This window comes from Seriola dumerili, unplaced genomic scaffold, assembly GCF_002260705.1.
Source record: "Seriola dumerili isolate Sdu_G_001 unplaced genomic scaffold, Sdu_1.0 BDQW01000291.1, whole genome shotgun sequence".
NCBI classification, from domain to species: domain Eukaryota; kingdom Metazoa; phylum Chordata; class Actinopteri; order Carangiformes; family Carangidae; genus Seriola; species Seriola dumerili.
In genome coordinates, this window is record NW_019174546.1 from 5,375,920 (window position 1) to 5,392,675 (window position 16,756).

Here is a 16,756-nt window from a genome sequence, read left to right on the forward strand (position 1 = left end):
AATCTAATTGTGAAATTCAACAGCGACTGGTGATGGAGTGACACATTTCGGGCTTTTTTTTTTTTTTTTTTTTTTTTTTTTCAGCCCAACACTGATCTAACATTTGGAAGAGAGGACTGGAATAAGCCATAAGGCGCACAGCTCCATACTGAAGTGTTTAAGTTTTAGTCTGAGGGGAAATTTAAAAGACCTAAAAATACAGCGTTGGTTTCTTCCCTACAAAGAATCATTTGAACTTCCCACCGCAGAACGAGAGCGACATAAATAGTTCTGACATGTGGATGTAATTTCAGAAGAGGAAAAAAGACAGATGCAGAGAAATACAGAGAGCGGGCTGAGCCTGAGCGTATAGTAGATTATAGGAAATTAAATCGAGGGCAGAGTGGAGGCGATTACAGAGTTATGATTTCACAAGCCGCCATAAGCATCGAGAGGCCAGATGGAGTAAAAAAAAACACAACTCTCTCTACTTTGAAGAGAGTTAAGTAGATTAAATAATTTCATCTGAGCATCATCAGCGTCTGTTCGAGCCCTGCAAGGACTCTTGGAGGTAGAGTTGCCTCAGGTCAGGGATGGGATCCGCTCTGCTGCTCCACAATCTGGACTTTCTGCTCATCTCACTACTCAGCAGTTTATGCCTGGTAAGTCATTTTTATATATTTTATCTTTAAATGCCATCATGTGTTTTTCTTTGTTTTTTTGTTTTTTTTATAGTGACCAAAATGTTATTTAGATGATGCACTGTGGAGGTCCACAGATCAGATCAGACAGAGGAGCAGCTGTTGTTGCAGCAGTTCACATGTGACTGTTTGGCATAAATAATTAGGACACCTGCATTTCTAATCAGACAAAACCTTTGTAATGATAATATCTGCGAATGCTCACTGTCAGGTTTTGATTTATACAGTAGGGTTAGGCTTAGTAAAGATTGTTGTAAAGATCATTGGGTTGGTTATATTAGTCAAGTCTGATTGAAAAGACCAGAAAAGAAGAAGCTTCATTGCAAGGAGGTTGTATGTGAGCTCAAACTGTAAGAGACATAGTTGCGTATTGACTCAAGTATTGACAGTGTCATAACTGGACTGCAGAGGTTGAAAAGGCTCCAGACAACAAGCTGCTGTTATTAGTGATTACACTTTTGTTTCAATAAATGCGTCTTCCCACAGTTACAACACAATAACAGAGTGTTTGTGGAGAGCAGCGGCTGGTAACCTAGTTCCTGTAATAGGCAGCACATTGTGTTTACTATGGATTGTTTCATAGCTTTGTGTAGCTCTCATCCGCCTGAACTGAAGCACTTCTTGCCGCCACAATGGGAGTAAATGTTTCATTCATAACTCCAGCAGCACCTGAACAGTTTCACCTCAGCAATTCACAGCTGTAATGATTTACTTTTGCCCGACATTGTGATATATAGTTGCGCTCTCAAATATTGCCATAGCTATATCCAGAGGGCCTACTGCACACACATACACACACACAGACACACACACACACACACACACACACACACACACACACACACACACACACACACACACACACACTGTGCAAGCAGAGCAGCGCACCAAGTTGGTTCTGTGTGTTTTGGCTGAGGCAGTTCTGCATTCAACAGGCAGTTCGCCCAGGCTCTGAGGTACAGTGCATTTTCCCAGTGATGTGGTCCATCAGTGTACCGCAGTGGACCTCTAGGCTCATTGGTTTAGATGGCAGAGGAAAACAATTATAACATAGCTGTGTATTTATAGCTGATTCAACATTCAGTCGTTAAAAGGCTCTGTCTGTGAATGGTGTTTACCCGTTTTTAAGTTTGGTGTTTGCTTAGTCTTCCTCTCCACAAAAAAGTCTTTTTTTTTTCTTTTTTTTTTCCAAACTGTGACCAAACGGGACGTTGATTTCACTGAAAGCCGCAGCTAAGAGTGGAAAGTCTGTGTCTCTGTTTAAAGAAAGAATACACAGCTTTTTCAACTGAGATACACAGTTGTCAAACTACAGGCTTGTGCCGCTTTGCAGGGGCTCAGCATGTAAGCGACGATATCCTGGTATAGGTACAAATATTACAGCAGTGCAGCAGCTCTGTGAACCGGTTGAGTCTGTGTGTATCATCCAGCATTTTTTTTTATCTGATGGGAAGTGGCAGATACAAGAACTAGACCAGGAATCTCTCCATTGTGTTGTACTCCTCAGCAGGCATGCTGCAGTGACAGCTCACAGACAAAGCGCTACCTCATGGAGCCTTTGTTCAGTGTGACTGGCTGCCTCACTTACTCAGTTATTACATTTATTAAGCGGAAGCACTGCTTTCAGGAACCTCAGTGAGCGTTTAATTTCTACCTCATGACTGCGCTTTCCTCCGTGATGACTTGCATGTGTCTCGATCTTCACTGGAAGCTCTAGAGCTGTATCTGTATCCGCCTGCCATGGCCAAAAATTATGTCAGATCTGGACTAAACACGACTGTGAGTCTGACTGTCATGTTTTGTAGTACACAAGGCCGTTTGGACCAGTTTGACTAGATGTGGAAAATATCTGTTGACGACTTTAGCCTAGAACTTCTTCCTCTTTTTATTTGAGGCTTGGTTCGTCAGAAATTTGGCAGAAATTTTTAGATTTCACATTTATTTGTTAAGTAATGCTAAACTGACATGACTGATAAAGAAGTGTTAAATTGTGCCCATAGATGGACGATGTATGTGTAATTTTCTCAGCAGGGAACCAGTCATTTGATGTTCACTGGCAGGATAAATCAATTTGAAACCACAGGATCACGATTGTAATCTACACTTTCATCAAAAGGGATGAGACTGGAGAAAAATGTGCCATGAAGTGCAAAGAAACTGTAGCTTTTTTGTAATAAATCACTGCCTCCCTTTTTCCCCTGGTTTATCATTTAAAAGCCTTTGCAGTTAATGGCCCTAAGAGGCACACACTGCATGCCCCTCGGAATAACCTTTCAGAGTAGCTTTATCCATCTCCGCCAAATTATTCTCACTGGAACTTCACAACACAGATTAGTGTGCGGAATAATCTCATCTCAATCTGTCTCTGGTAATTAGGAGCAGCAGATAACTTCTCTCTAATTCGTATGAACTGCTGGTGCATTTGTGAAATAGGCTTTAATATTGAAACTCATTTTTTTTCATGCCCCTTTAACACATCCCCAACATGACTTATGATAATTTCTTTCCCCTTTTGTCTGAGCTTGTGAGGGGATGTGTGTGTATCTGTGGGAGTACTGTATGAAGCATCTCCTTAAAGGTCTTCCACAAGTTTGCTTTTCATTGACTAATTTAAACAAAACTGCAGAGACCACAGTCTGTTTGATTGCCTCTTTTAATTATACTTAGTCTGCAGCTTCATGCAGAGAGTTATTTAGCAAACTTTCTCTTGATAAGAGATGATGCAGCTGGCCCTGCTGTGTAAGGCTGATACTTTATTCTATTGACGCTTATAATAACTGTCTCTCTTTATAAACATTTTCTGACAAAATTCTCATATTTTTATAGACTCAAATACTTAAATTATAATAATTTTGTTTTCACAAAACACACAGAAATAAAAATCTTCTGACTCAATGTCAATTAAACTTTTCGTGCTTTTATTTTGAATATTTTATCTGGAATTCTAAAATTGAGTGTTTTGATAATCCTGCCGTAATTATTGCACTATTAATTTTATCGACATGGCCCACCCCCAACTGGAGTGTCTCATTATCTTTCAGGCACACAAACAAAAAGTGGAGTTGTTTTCCGATGTAACATGCAACACTCATTCATTTCCATATGAAAAAGAAATGACACCTCTTCACCAAATTACAGGTGACATGAAAGGAAATTACTCATTATAATGGCCTCTTGCTGCAAGATATTCCACCTCTGACCAGTGTAATTGGCCCATTTGTATAAAGAGGATCTCTCTCTCTCTCTCTCTCTCTCTCTCTCTCTCTCTCTCTCTCTCTCTCTCTCTCTCTCTCTCTCTCAAATACTTGTCCATGTATTGAAGGCAACTGTTTGTCCTCATGCAATCTTTGAAAGGAAATGTTGTTGTCTGGTGTGAAATTGTGACTGTCAATAAATAAATAAATCTGTCATCTATTGGAAAAGAACATCTGTGTGACACCAGGAGATGCTATGGCAAAGTGCTACCTAAAGCACACGTAACCATTACTTCATGCTGTATTTACTCAGGGAGTTCAAACAGTCTGGACGTGGCCTTGATCTTGATTCCCTTTCTTATGAGGCCCCATTAAGACACAGAGGGACAACAAAGCCCTGCCAGGACCAATTTGCTCCCCTCAGTGTGCATTGCTGTCCACTGTGTGTCATTTCTTATCCCCTCATTAAAGGAGAACCCGCACACCCAGATTTGCTTACAGAAGCTGTGTCATCAGTTAGTTTTCTGTATTGTTTTCTGTATTCCAATGGTTATTTTATGAAGAGCTCAGGTTTGTGTGTATGTGTTTGTGTGTGTGCTGCAAGGCCAGGATTCATACTGTGACATTTACTGCTCCCAAGAGGGAGAAGAAAAGCAGTAGGAGGTGTGTCAGCAATGATTAAGTGTCAAAGTGCAATTTTAGTGTCAAGAATTACCACAGTTTGTTGCACACCTTCAAACCAAAAAAAATCAAACGCATATGATTCAAATTTGTTATCTGCTATTTGTGTGTTTTACACACAGTGAAGGCTTCTTTTTAAACAGTCCTTTAGTGGTTTGCTTCCATGTTTGGTTCATCCCGTCTCCACTGAGATTTGTGAGCATCACAAAGCCTTTACAGTATTGATATCGGTCACTGAACACTCAGAGCTCATTGTCACGCTGCTCACAAAACAGTAAAACTGTAAGGAAGCCCCCTCATTCCTAACACAATTTATTTTCTTACTTTATCCAGTTAGTTCAACCTCAGCAGCTGTGGATCCGCCCGTGGAGCGGGTTGCTAATTGTTCCTTAGCTTGAGCCAATGAGAGTGGTGGGAAGCTGCAGGGGAAGCCAAGCCAGACCAAGCCAAGGGAGGACTAGCTGGCCATCTGGCCATGTGAATCCACCAAAATCCACACAAGAAAAAACAAATAAACAAACAAACAAAATGCTTGTTCAGAGGCTAGCATCTGGGCTCACAATCAACATTATTTGTAAGACAATACTGTGATATACCATTTAAAAGCCATTCATATTTTTTTTTGTGAAGGTTATATGTACATATATATATATATATATATATATATATATATATATATACAGATGATATTGATTCATAATAACTTGAGTGACTTTAGTGACTTTCAGGTTCCTTATATATTGTAATCAGCTGGTTCTCACTATTTCTACTGAAAAAACGCCCTACTGGCCAACATGCCTTTGGTCTGATAGCTGTCACACTGCTCAACTTGACAGACGAAACAGGCCGTAAGCTTAAAACTAGCCCTTAGGTAGTTGTGACATATTTGTATGTTGGCTAATTTGAGAGGGATGAAACTGTATAGCTTTAATTATGATTAGAGTTGTGGGAACTGCCACTGTCTTTCCAAAGTGCAGGGCGCCGACAGTGATAATACATAATAGCATGTGGTTGTTTGGATAATTTTAATAATGTTTATTGTTATTGTTATGATTATTACTCTGGCTAAATTAAGGTTAGATAAAATGAAAGTTTAATTAAATACGTTGAATGAAACAATGGGACTGGTAGAGAAAGCTAGATATCAGAACATGTTTGTGTCATCACCCAATATCATCATCAAACCATTTTCCATATTGTGAAATTGCTCTCCTGGGATAAGAGCAATAACCAAATGTGTTATCTCCTCCAAGCTAATTTAATGTAAGGCCTATTCATTGCCTATTCATTTGTGGCGGCTCTCCATCGACACCGCAAACACGATAGAAGCTTATATTGGATCCACTTCAGACTGTTCTCTCCATCACAGAAATTACAGAACTGCAGCCGTACAGAAGACGGCAGCATTTGAAGTGAAGATAAGGGGGCAGTTGCTGCAAGCCTCTTTTCATGAAATCACCATACTTCAGTCACCAGGCTCTCTGTGCCCACACCTTTCTGACAATAGAGTCTCAAGTGCTGTAATCACCTGGTTTGCAATGCCCACTTTTTATCAGCCTGCCTCTCTACTTTCACACAGAATAATATTTGTTTTGAAAATACTGACAACTATGAAATTACTGCTTTTAGCTGGTGGGCGTATGGCAATATAACATGATATAGCTAATTAGCAGGGCAGGGCTTCGCAGTAATTCCAGTAGTGCCCCTCCACCCACCCACCCGTTAGACAAAACTGACTTGAATATATTGAATATAACAATATATGCATCATACCTTCATGTTCAGATTTGACTGAGTTGTGACTCCGAGAAGGAGTACCATTTTTGACTTGCAGACAAAATCAAGCCTCCTGCAGTATCTTTGCTGCTTGCACATGCTAATGCCAGTTTGGCCTGGTGTTAGTGCAAACAGTGGGTTCACATTATTGCACTGTTGAACAGGATTAGAGGATTGTATGATGTCACTCCTGCCGGCTTCAGACCCTTATAAACAAGTCTCACTGTGTAAAACGTAGAAAAAGTCAACAACACATTGCTGTATGAGGGGGTGGCAGTCTGATAATTGTAGGTTCTTATGACAGGTTCATAGCAATTTGGTATAAAGAAGGTTAGATACTTGAAATGGTGCCACATAAACCAAACACTTCAAATCACAACCCTGAGAAAAATGCTGACATTGATCCAACGCTTCCTATAGGCTCTCTTAAAAACCGCTAAACTAGGACTAAACTAGGACTAGTATTAAAATGATCTGTTTCACAAGTCACTGTATTGTATACTCAGCATGGAGAATTACCCTGAAACTTCATTTTTTACAGAGCAGTATACATTTATCATAGCCAGAGGCTGGGTGTGTATTAACAGGTATAAGGGGTGACAATAGTTCAGGAAAAATTTCAAAGTTGTGTTTTGAGGTATAGTTGAGGATAGTGCTGCAACAACGGGACACGAGAAGCTCTGTGGACACGGTCCACAGACACTGCACTCACTTCGCAAATGAAACGCCACATCGCTGAGTCACTGTAACACACCAAAATGACAATGTTTATACTTTGAGAGTATCCTGTAATTGTGCGTGATGGACTGTGAGGAAATGGAAATCAGCAGTAGCTGAAGGATTTGAGAGAGTGGTGTATTGTAGTGCACAGATGGTATTTATACCCACCTCGGTTAGGATGTAATTTCGCCATCCAAATAAGATTAAGTGCTGGCAGATTTTGGATGTCCTGTTTTGTAATTTTGTTTTAGAGCAAGTGATGTGGAGGTGTAAACTCCGCTGTTATCAGATGCTGTACAGCGCTCGTCGCTGCAGATTGTGAGTCACTTGCTGTCGTCACTGGTCAGTTCACATGTTTGCCTGACTTTTCCTGGGATCAGCCTGGGATTCAGCTCACAGAGGCAACTTGTAGTAGGAAAATATAGCCTTCACACACACATCATTATGCTCACATCAGTATTTCACTGCAGAGTAGCAGTTTACAGTAGCTGAGAGGATTCCTGAGATAAGTGCAGAACAATCTAATTTCTTGAACCTTCTCATACATCCTCATGCCATAGCTTTTTTTTTTTTTTTTCTTTGTACTGACTGACACATTGCTCAGTTTTTAGAGGCCCTGTGAGTCAGACTCATAACGTGCCTGTTAATAGGAGAGTCTTCAGTTTCACCAGCATGGTAAGGTTATACCATGGCTGTGTTTGACTCAGGAAAGGGCTTGTTTTCTTGACTTACCGTGACCCCTGCTTTTTTTTTTTCTTAACTTTTCCACTTGAAGAATGCTAGAGTATGTGTAACTCAATGCCACTTTTACACCTCACTGAAAAACTTACACTTCTAACTGATATTTTAATGATGTGCCTCTGCCTCCATGAACTTCAGCATTCATAAAGATCTGTGCACTCTGTATGCAGCTGAGTTCGTGGTAATGTTAGCCTTTTTACCTTTTGCCTTTATTTTTTATTTTTACTTTGACAACTTAATGATGCATTTAAATCGGTTTATTTGGACTCAGTCATCCTGTGAATGACGCATCTTCAAAAGGTAAGGAGTAGAAGTTTGACAAAGATCAGTGAAGGCAAAGGAGGAAGTATTTCACGCTGCAAAAGATGCTTCCAGTAAACTACTTCTGACAGTTTCACTCCCGAGCCTTGCCTCTCACTATTTCTTTTCAGTTCTTCTCATTGTCGACATGTCATGTATGAAAGGTTTTTTCTTTTTTTTTTTTTTTTTTTTTTTTTTTTTTTTTTTTTTTTTTTTTGGCAGACAGGCAGTTTCCAAATTTCAGCTGAATACCCGAGACATGCTGTATGTGGTGATGGTTATCTCAGGGAAGTTAAACGTCGCCGCGGCCATGTGTCAAAGACTTGACACATTTCAGCGTGATAGGCTGCTTCGCCTCTGTCAGTCTTTGATAAGGTGGTCTGGCTTCTATCCTGAGTGCTCTTCTACTCACTGAGTTTTGAGACTGTACAATATTGGCATAGTTTTCACTCAAACATTGCACTAAGAAATTGTTGGACAGAAAACCCAACACTTCAAATAATCAGGGACACGCTGGTTGTTTGCCAGTGCTATGATGAGTTTGTGTCCTTTGTGGTCGTTTTTCATCAGGTACCTGCTGTATCAATATTGTGGTGCAGACTTCCTTGCGGGCAATATGACTGGAATCCCGGAGTGCCTCAGTTGAGTTGACATGTGAAAATTCTCATCTATGTAGACACCTTTGCCATTGAGCAAGGGTTCTGCTCAGCCCTACCCCCACTGTTGGTGAAGGGATTGAGTTTCAGATATACAAAAGCTCCTAGACTCATTCTACTCTCCCAAATGCAACAAGAATTGAGTTTGTAGACAGTTAAGAGTCAATTCCCTAAGTGATCAAGAGCAGGAAGAGTAGGATTTCACACATCTGATTCGGTTGTGATTTGGAAGCAGCTCAAATTTTGGGCAGGGATACTCCCCTGGCACAAGGCTTATGGCTGAGAGGAGGCTGGATTTCTTAAAAGGACCTTTATTAGTTTCATTGCAAAACTCAGGGGCTTATGGGTTTGTAAGTATGCAGTTCACAGCTCCAGATTTTCCAGCAATAAGTAAGAAATCCTCACACTGCAGGACGGGGGAAATCTCAGACGATTTTTAAATTCAGATAATGGTGCGAAGTCTGGCTGAACTCTGCTACGTTAGCTCCACGGCATTTGACACATGAGCCGACGAGAGCACAAACTCTGAATGTGGTTGCACAGCTATAGTAAGTTATAGCAGATCTGAAGTTAAAGTGCTCCAAACTGACATTTACAAGCGTGATGTTAATTGTGTGTTGAAGGTCAGATAGGTTCATTCCAAGTGTTACTCCAAGTTTTGCACATGAACTCTTCCTCCAACATTATATTATTGTTCATTGGTCAAATTTCTCTGTCTCTCGTTGGTTGACTGGTGACGTGTGTACTGGGACTGACTCCAGCCAACCCAGTGGCCCGATACGTTCAGTGGGCAGCATGAAATGAATGAATCAATTGGTGATTTAACTAACAAATAAAAATAACTATATAAAGAAATACATATTGGTTAATTAGATCAGAGCAGTCGATCTAATTATATTTTGTTGCATGTTTATTTTGGGAGTTGAGTTGCACTAAGCTCATGGTTTTTTCAATTAAAAACATTTAATGTTTGACATACAACAAAAGCGTGTTAGCGAATCAGTGCATTAGTGCATTGCACTGATCATATGTATTGGTGACTCACTGTAAATGTAGTGCATGGATTTTGCTGTATGTATGGTACCCTGGCAGTGTTTCAGTAGTTCCAGAGTCACACGTAACATGTGACTCTGGAACTGGAATGCCCCTTAGAGTTTGCGGCTTATTTCTGCAGTGGTTTTTTATTGATGATGTAATGTGGCGTGGTTGTTTTTGGACAAAGCAGAGCTCTGTGTGGAATAATCTTATTTGATGGGTTATTATTGATGAGGTTTTTTTTTTTTTTTTCAAGGATAATGAGCATCATTAAGACCACATTAAAGACCAGTAAAAGCCAGTCAAGAATTTGCATTCAGCATGCACTATGATACTGGAATGACATCCACTGTGAAGACTTTTCTTATTTTTCTTATTTATTCCAAGGTTGTATTCATACCATTTCTTGTACAAACTGTCAGTATAACATATCTTCTTATGCATGGTCACTGTCACAACCTGACTCAAGGCTGTACAAAGGAAGGAAGACCACATACAAGTTGAACTGAAAATAAGTTTATTTTACACAACAAAGGAAACCAGTCTGAAGACAAACAAACTACAACAAAACCAAACAGAGTGGAAACCAGAGGAGAGAGAGACTGGCAAACTGCTACCAGCTTAAATAGTGCAGCCAGTCCAGGTGAGCTGAATCATCCTGACGACCGAACTCCACCCATCAGGCTCCTGCAGGGAGAGGCCTGCTTAGAGAGGGTCGTCACAGTCACGAAGACGCATTCAATAAACAGTATACGCCTCCCTATCCCAGCCACTACGGGCAAATTTATCATAATAAAGAGATAATTGTTTCCCAGCTGCAGAATTACATGTTATGCTTACATAACATTACAGCAAATACACAAAGAATGTATGACTGTGTCAGTGTACATGCACTAATAAGGGGAATGTCAACCATTTTACACAGAAAATCTGTCTTGGTTAATGCTGCTGCATATGTAAAAATAAAAGTCACATGAGTCAGCGTTGGTTGAGGCTAAAGACTATGATTAAAATAAAAGAAAAAAAACTATATATGGGGGTGTTAGAAAGTTAGAAGGAAGTGAGATTACCAGACTTGTGTGGCTCGCCGGCTGGGAGTCCAACCAGGGACTCGCTGCTCTGGGCATCAAAGCCCATTGGGTATGTGACCTCTACTGTTCGGCTGTCGGTTCGCCCCCAACTCGCTCCTCATCTCTGCTCATTAGTCGCTGCTAGCATAACACACCTGAATTGCTGATCAAATTGCCAGTGGCCCAGTTGCTTTGTGGGTGATGTAGGCAGCATGTTTCGACATAAAAGAAAAACACGTGGAATAGAAAAAAGTAACAAAAAAATTACATCGTGGGTTGTGCTGCATCGGCTCTGATTGTTTTCATTTTTGTCTGTCTGACGATGTTACGGGAGCGCACTCTTTTAAAGAATTTTTTTTTTAAAAAGTGCCAAAGCAGAAGTTGTGCTGTGTGGGGTAAATTTGAAAGGGATTACTTATAATTATGCAGATGTGGGAAAGCTCAGAAATCCTGGTCCCATGATCCTTTCATGTGCCGGAGATCAGTTCTACATCAGTTGACTGCTCCTTTTTAAGCACGGATGTACAATATATGATCAAAATTTAAACATAGGAACTGGTGCTAACCACCCAATTTAAATGGAGGACTTCATTATTGAAAAAAAGCTAAATATATTCGGTCCATAAAGATGGTTTTGTACTACTGACTGATGCGCAAAGAGAATACACTCCTGTGTGTCTTCACTGTGTTTACAATGAGCCAAATATGTGATATGGACTTGTACCGTCCTCTTCCGTGCACACTGTTTGCCTTTTGCTATACGGACTCTGCTCTTTACCCATGAGTTCAAGTCATTTTCAGTCAAATCAAAACATGGTTCAGAGACCTCAGCACCAGTGACCTTGTAGTAAGTGGAAAGTGGAAAGCTCATGCTGACAGGCCAGTTGCAGGCCTCTCAGTCGGAGTACACCGTTAACACTGCGGCCCATGTGTGCTCGCATTTTCTTCACTCACTAGACAGTCTGAGCTTGTTCATCCTCAGCCGTGTGCATTAACAGTTGTGTCTCGGGTGTGTATGAAATCCTTCAAATGCAGTTATATACACTGTACGTACTGTATGTATCTCTGTAATCCAGCGATGGCTCAGCACGTCATTTAGTGGCTTTATAGAATCAGATTTGTGGCAGAACTGCTTTTTATAGACTCAGCAGGCCCGCCAGCAGCGTTTGAAAAGTGATGTCAAAAAATAATCAATTAAATATCAGCCACCTTTATTTGCCTTGTGTGCTTTTGACCTTTTGTTTCAGTGTCACAGAATGCACGACCTTCTCCGACTTTGATTGCTTGATTGAAGTTGCAATGTGAGTTTTATTAAATCTTCCTTCACAGCGTGTGCTTCAAGTGGACTTATGTCGTGTAAATGCTTTTTCCTGGATGTCATGCTGAGAAGAATTATGGTACATGTTATTTATGTCAACCCTTACGGCAGTGCTTCAGGGGAAGACGCAACATATGCACATTTTTAATATCACTTTGAAGGTCATAGTAATGTCGTTTCTATCATGTTTTATTCATTTCCATGTGGCAGAAAATCTGTGGTTCAGTAAAAATATTAAGATTAATCTTAAAATAAATTAGAATACTTTTATCTAATTTGGCCACATTTCAGCATCATGAATTACACTTGGAAGCAGATGCGTATTTCATAATGATTTTACAATATTCTTTGCTGTTCTCTGAAATTAGAGCGCTCCGACATGACTTTGTATGCGCTTGGTGATTTTAAATTGTCTTTATTCTGTGTTAGAACGGCTCCATTGAAAAGCACTTCAATCAAGGTGACCATCTGCACAAGGTTCACTCTCTTCAGTGAGCCTCTACAATAAGTAAATCAGAAGGGTGGAATATTAGCAGACAATGAGAGACACCTTGGGTGATTATGCGGTGCCTAATTAGTCCACAATTTCGAGGCTTTATTGGGAAGGCAGTTACAATTAGCGGTCTTATGCAAACAGTAGCCTTGTCCTAGTTTTTCTCAGGCAGCAGTCTGCTTGGTGCCCCGTTGGTTAACAGTGGAAAAGGAGCTGATTGCTTCGAGTGTTGTCCTCTACATGCGTCACCTTTTTGTGCTCCACTCCTTCTTCACTCAAATGTTAAACTACATCCACACTGCACTGATTGCCGTGTTGCGCTCTGCTCTGCTCTCACTGGTAATGGCACACCACGTACTTGCTGCGGGAATGATTTTCATCAGGTTGGTAAGGTCAGAAGGACGAGCGTCGCACTGGCTTTCGACTTCAAAGTGTTTCGTTACTGCGCTCAGTCTTACTGGTCATACTGGCCAATTTTTTTGCACGCCAAGCTCCCACTGTGTGACTGCACTTAAGATTTGTGTGTGTGCGCATGTGTGTGTAGCCTCTTGGGACAGGTAATTCCACGCATTATGTGGTTAAAATCACTCTCTGATTATTTTTAAGACACTGCATCAGGACAAGATCAATCATAGCTGTGACAGTTGTAAGGCTGCAACTAGTGATTATTACCATTATTGATTAATCTGCCTATAATGAAGTCAACTGATTAATTAAAGATTAACTGTAAAAAATGTCAAAATACTAAAAAATGCCCATAAAAAACTTCTTCAAATGTCTTTTTCTGCCCGACCAGATATCCAAAATCAAAACATGTTCAGTTTGTTATCACATAAAACAAAGATTTGGTCTTTTTGCAGAAAAAAAAAAATAAAACAATTAATTGATTATCAAAATAGTTGCAGATTCAGTCTCTGTCATTTGAAAGTAGCTCTTTACATTCTGTTAATCTATTATTTCCATAAACTAGTTCATCTCGTTCATTTGCACAAATCTGCACAAATAGCCTAAAACCACCAGAGATAGTAATGGGATAGTGACTTCACTATAAACTGTATTAAAAACAATCTCTACCAAATATGAACCCTTGTTGATAGTGAGGTTCTGTTTTGTTTTCTGGTTTCATCAGGTTACAGTGACTCTTTTAAACTTCATGTGATGGAGTATGCAGAGACTTCTATGTGTTCAGTTTGTTGATTTCAGACTCTATCGACTTGTCTTGGTGTTTTGCTCATCAGTTCAGGGAAGGAACTGATCAAACTGAGTAACCAAAAAAAAAAAAAACACTGCAAGGCAATCCATTATATTGACACTATGTAAAATTGACAAAAAAAATATTCATGGCAGCGCTCAGATGGCCACAGATGGTAATTTTTGAAACTATAGTTTGTGGTGTTGTCGTATTGGATCGCATCTTATTATAAGGTGTTATTTTGCTGCTCCATATAGGAAAATGAGGACAAAGTGTTGTGTGTTGTTGACACAGTGTCTATATGACAAACAGGGGCGGGCTTGCTGATGGTGGTTGCATGGTGGCTGATAGACACATCCAGAAGTGTTACTCTGTAATGACACTGGCTCTGTGATGTTAAACAAAGTGGAATACGAGTTGAAAAACTCCCTGCAGGCAACTAATTATAATGTCGAGAGTGAGGTCCAGTGCTCCAATACTAGACCAAGGTTCTGCAAATGAAGTGGATTAATCGGCAGCTGAAACAGAGAAACATTAGTGGCAGTGATGAATACGCTGATTGGAATGAACAGGAACAAACCTCTGCAACGTGGACCTGAACCACTGATGCCGAGGCACGACCTGACAGTCAATTCCCTGTCATCATTCATTTATGAAACCTTTTGTGTGAAAATTGAACTTTGGAAAGCTTTCAGACATGTGAAGGCGAACAGTGGTTTTTTTCTTGCGGCAGTATGTATTTTGGTGAAAGTCTCATTTAAAAATGGATGAGGCCATTAGAACATACCTGCTGTCCACCTTGATAAATATTGTAGAGCCCTACTTTCTGCGACCTCACCTATTTCATTTTCACAATTACTAAAGGTCGGGCGACTTACAGCTGTGCAATTTGACCCACAAAGTTGACACTTCATTCATTATTACAGCTGATTCTAACAAATGGAAAACTTATTGTAAATAATAATTTTAAATAGCTGAAGTCTATTTCTCAACATATAATGTGTGAATGTTTTGTGGTAAAAAAAAAGTAGTGGACAGGTATTTTTTGTGTGTGTGATATTCCTGTTCAGGTGAATCATGAATAATAATAAGAATAATAATCACGAATGCTAATATGGAGGCTGACATGATCTCATGTTTTACCCTGACCTGCTGTGATTTAGAGGATTACTGCTGATATTGCCAAGCTGTGACTGAGAGGGTATCATACGCCATTAATGCTACAGCCGGTGTAACAGAACTACATGATCTGTTACATCTGAAAAAAAAAGAAAGAGAAAAGCTCCTATGGATTATAAATCTACATTAAAATATATATTTTTAACCCCGTAATCCTCATAATCCATATATACAAAATGACTATATTTACATTTAGTGTAACTGATTGTCTTGTTTGTCTGCCACATGTGTTATTAGCTGACACTTTTGTGACATCCATTAAGATATTATGAAATGTTTAGTGCTTTTGATTGTTGCATAACCATTAGTAGTTTTTAAGCTTTTGATGAAAATTAAAATGCTGCATTTGTATTGCGTGATTGGAGGAACAGCCTATACTTTGTGTATTAAATCACTTATATAACACAAAGGACTAGTCCTTTTTAATTTAGAGAACAACACAATCACCACTATCTGGACTCCATGAGATGTATGCCGCCTCTCAGAGCTGCACACAATGTTTCCATCAAGGACAAAAGTGCTGTTCTTCAAGCTTACGACCAGAGCAGGGTATAATTAGGAACTAAATGCTGCTTTAAGTCAGAATGTGGTCTGCAAGCATTTCCAAAGGACAACCAGTCTTGTGGTTTGTGGTTTTTATCATCAAATGCAAATTGCACAGTTGAAGAGGAGTGGCACTGACTCATAGAGTTTATAATATCCAGGAACCTCATCCGCTAAAACATTCATGCGGTGCAATATGTCAAAAGTAACATATTCATGTTTTTTCCAGATAGAGGACAGGCCATTAAAAACTAGATTCAGCGGAGTTATAATTTTCTAGACCCCCCCTCCCTTATTTTGTGGAGAAAAAAAAAAAACGTACAGGAAAGTCAAAAAAGCCCCTGGGATCAAATTTTGAATATATGCCAACAACAAGGAAGTGAATGTTAGCTTATGGTGAAAAGAATGGCAAATGACCAAAACACGTACATAAAACAAACATTCAACTGTATTCCCATAATAGAGGCGCTTTACAGCGACCAGAGTAAATATTATCAGTATATTATTTATCATCCATGTGATGAAGTGTGATCTGGAAAGGAAAGTCTCACTTTATACGACCATTTACCTAAAAATCTCGTCCTCGCTGACGGATCAGCTAACAGAGAGAGGCATTATTGGATGACTCCGAAGTGATAGGGAAAATTAATATGGTTTGTGTTTCCAGTCAAAATACTTGCAGAGTTGTGATCAGAGGGTTTATGTTGACATACCCCCACCCCCCACCCCCCACCCCTTCGCCTCACATGTATAAACAATTCAATTGTAGGATTAATACTAATCTCATATTTTCAAAATCCTCCTGATATTTACCCTGAAATGAAAGGCATTCCTGGATCCTGTATCTCACACTTGTAAAAGCATCTGTCAGTAGGGAGAAAATATCTGAATTATGTAAAATATTAGAGATAATTTGGTTCAGATGAGCAAAGAAATCTGCCATGATGCACATCTTGATTATTTCACCATGTCATACAGTATATTCATAACAGGGCTGCAAAGAAAAATGCAGCAGCTTGTTGAAGAAATCACTGTCTCTGTTCCAAAGTCTGCTGTAGTGAGGTGTTTGTTGGTGTACCACTATGCAGTGAACTTACAGACACAGAGAGGGGGCCTGGGAAGTCTGGGAAGACCCACTGGGAGCATTTTATACAGATGAACAAAAGGGTGGGGGGTGG

General features: G+C 39.8%; 1 protein-coding gene across 1 annotated transcript in view; it reads left to right on the forward strand.

Annotated features, from left to right (window-relative positions):
- Positions 1–542: 542 nt before the first annotated feature.
- pth1r (parathyroid hormone 1 receptor) overlaps positions 543–16,756 on the forward strand; it is a 44,167-nt gene continuing 27,953 nt past the window's right edge. The window contains exon 1 of the mRNA XM_022758123.1: positions 543–641. Within this exon, the coding sequence (XP_022613844.1) occupies positions 573–641 (69 nt within the window). The 5' untranslated portion in view covers positions 543–572. The remainder of the gene's footprint in view (positions 642–16,756) is intronic.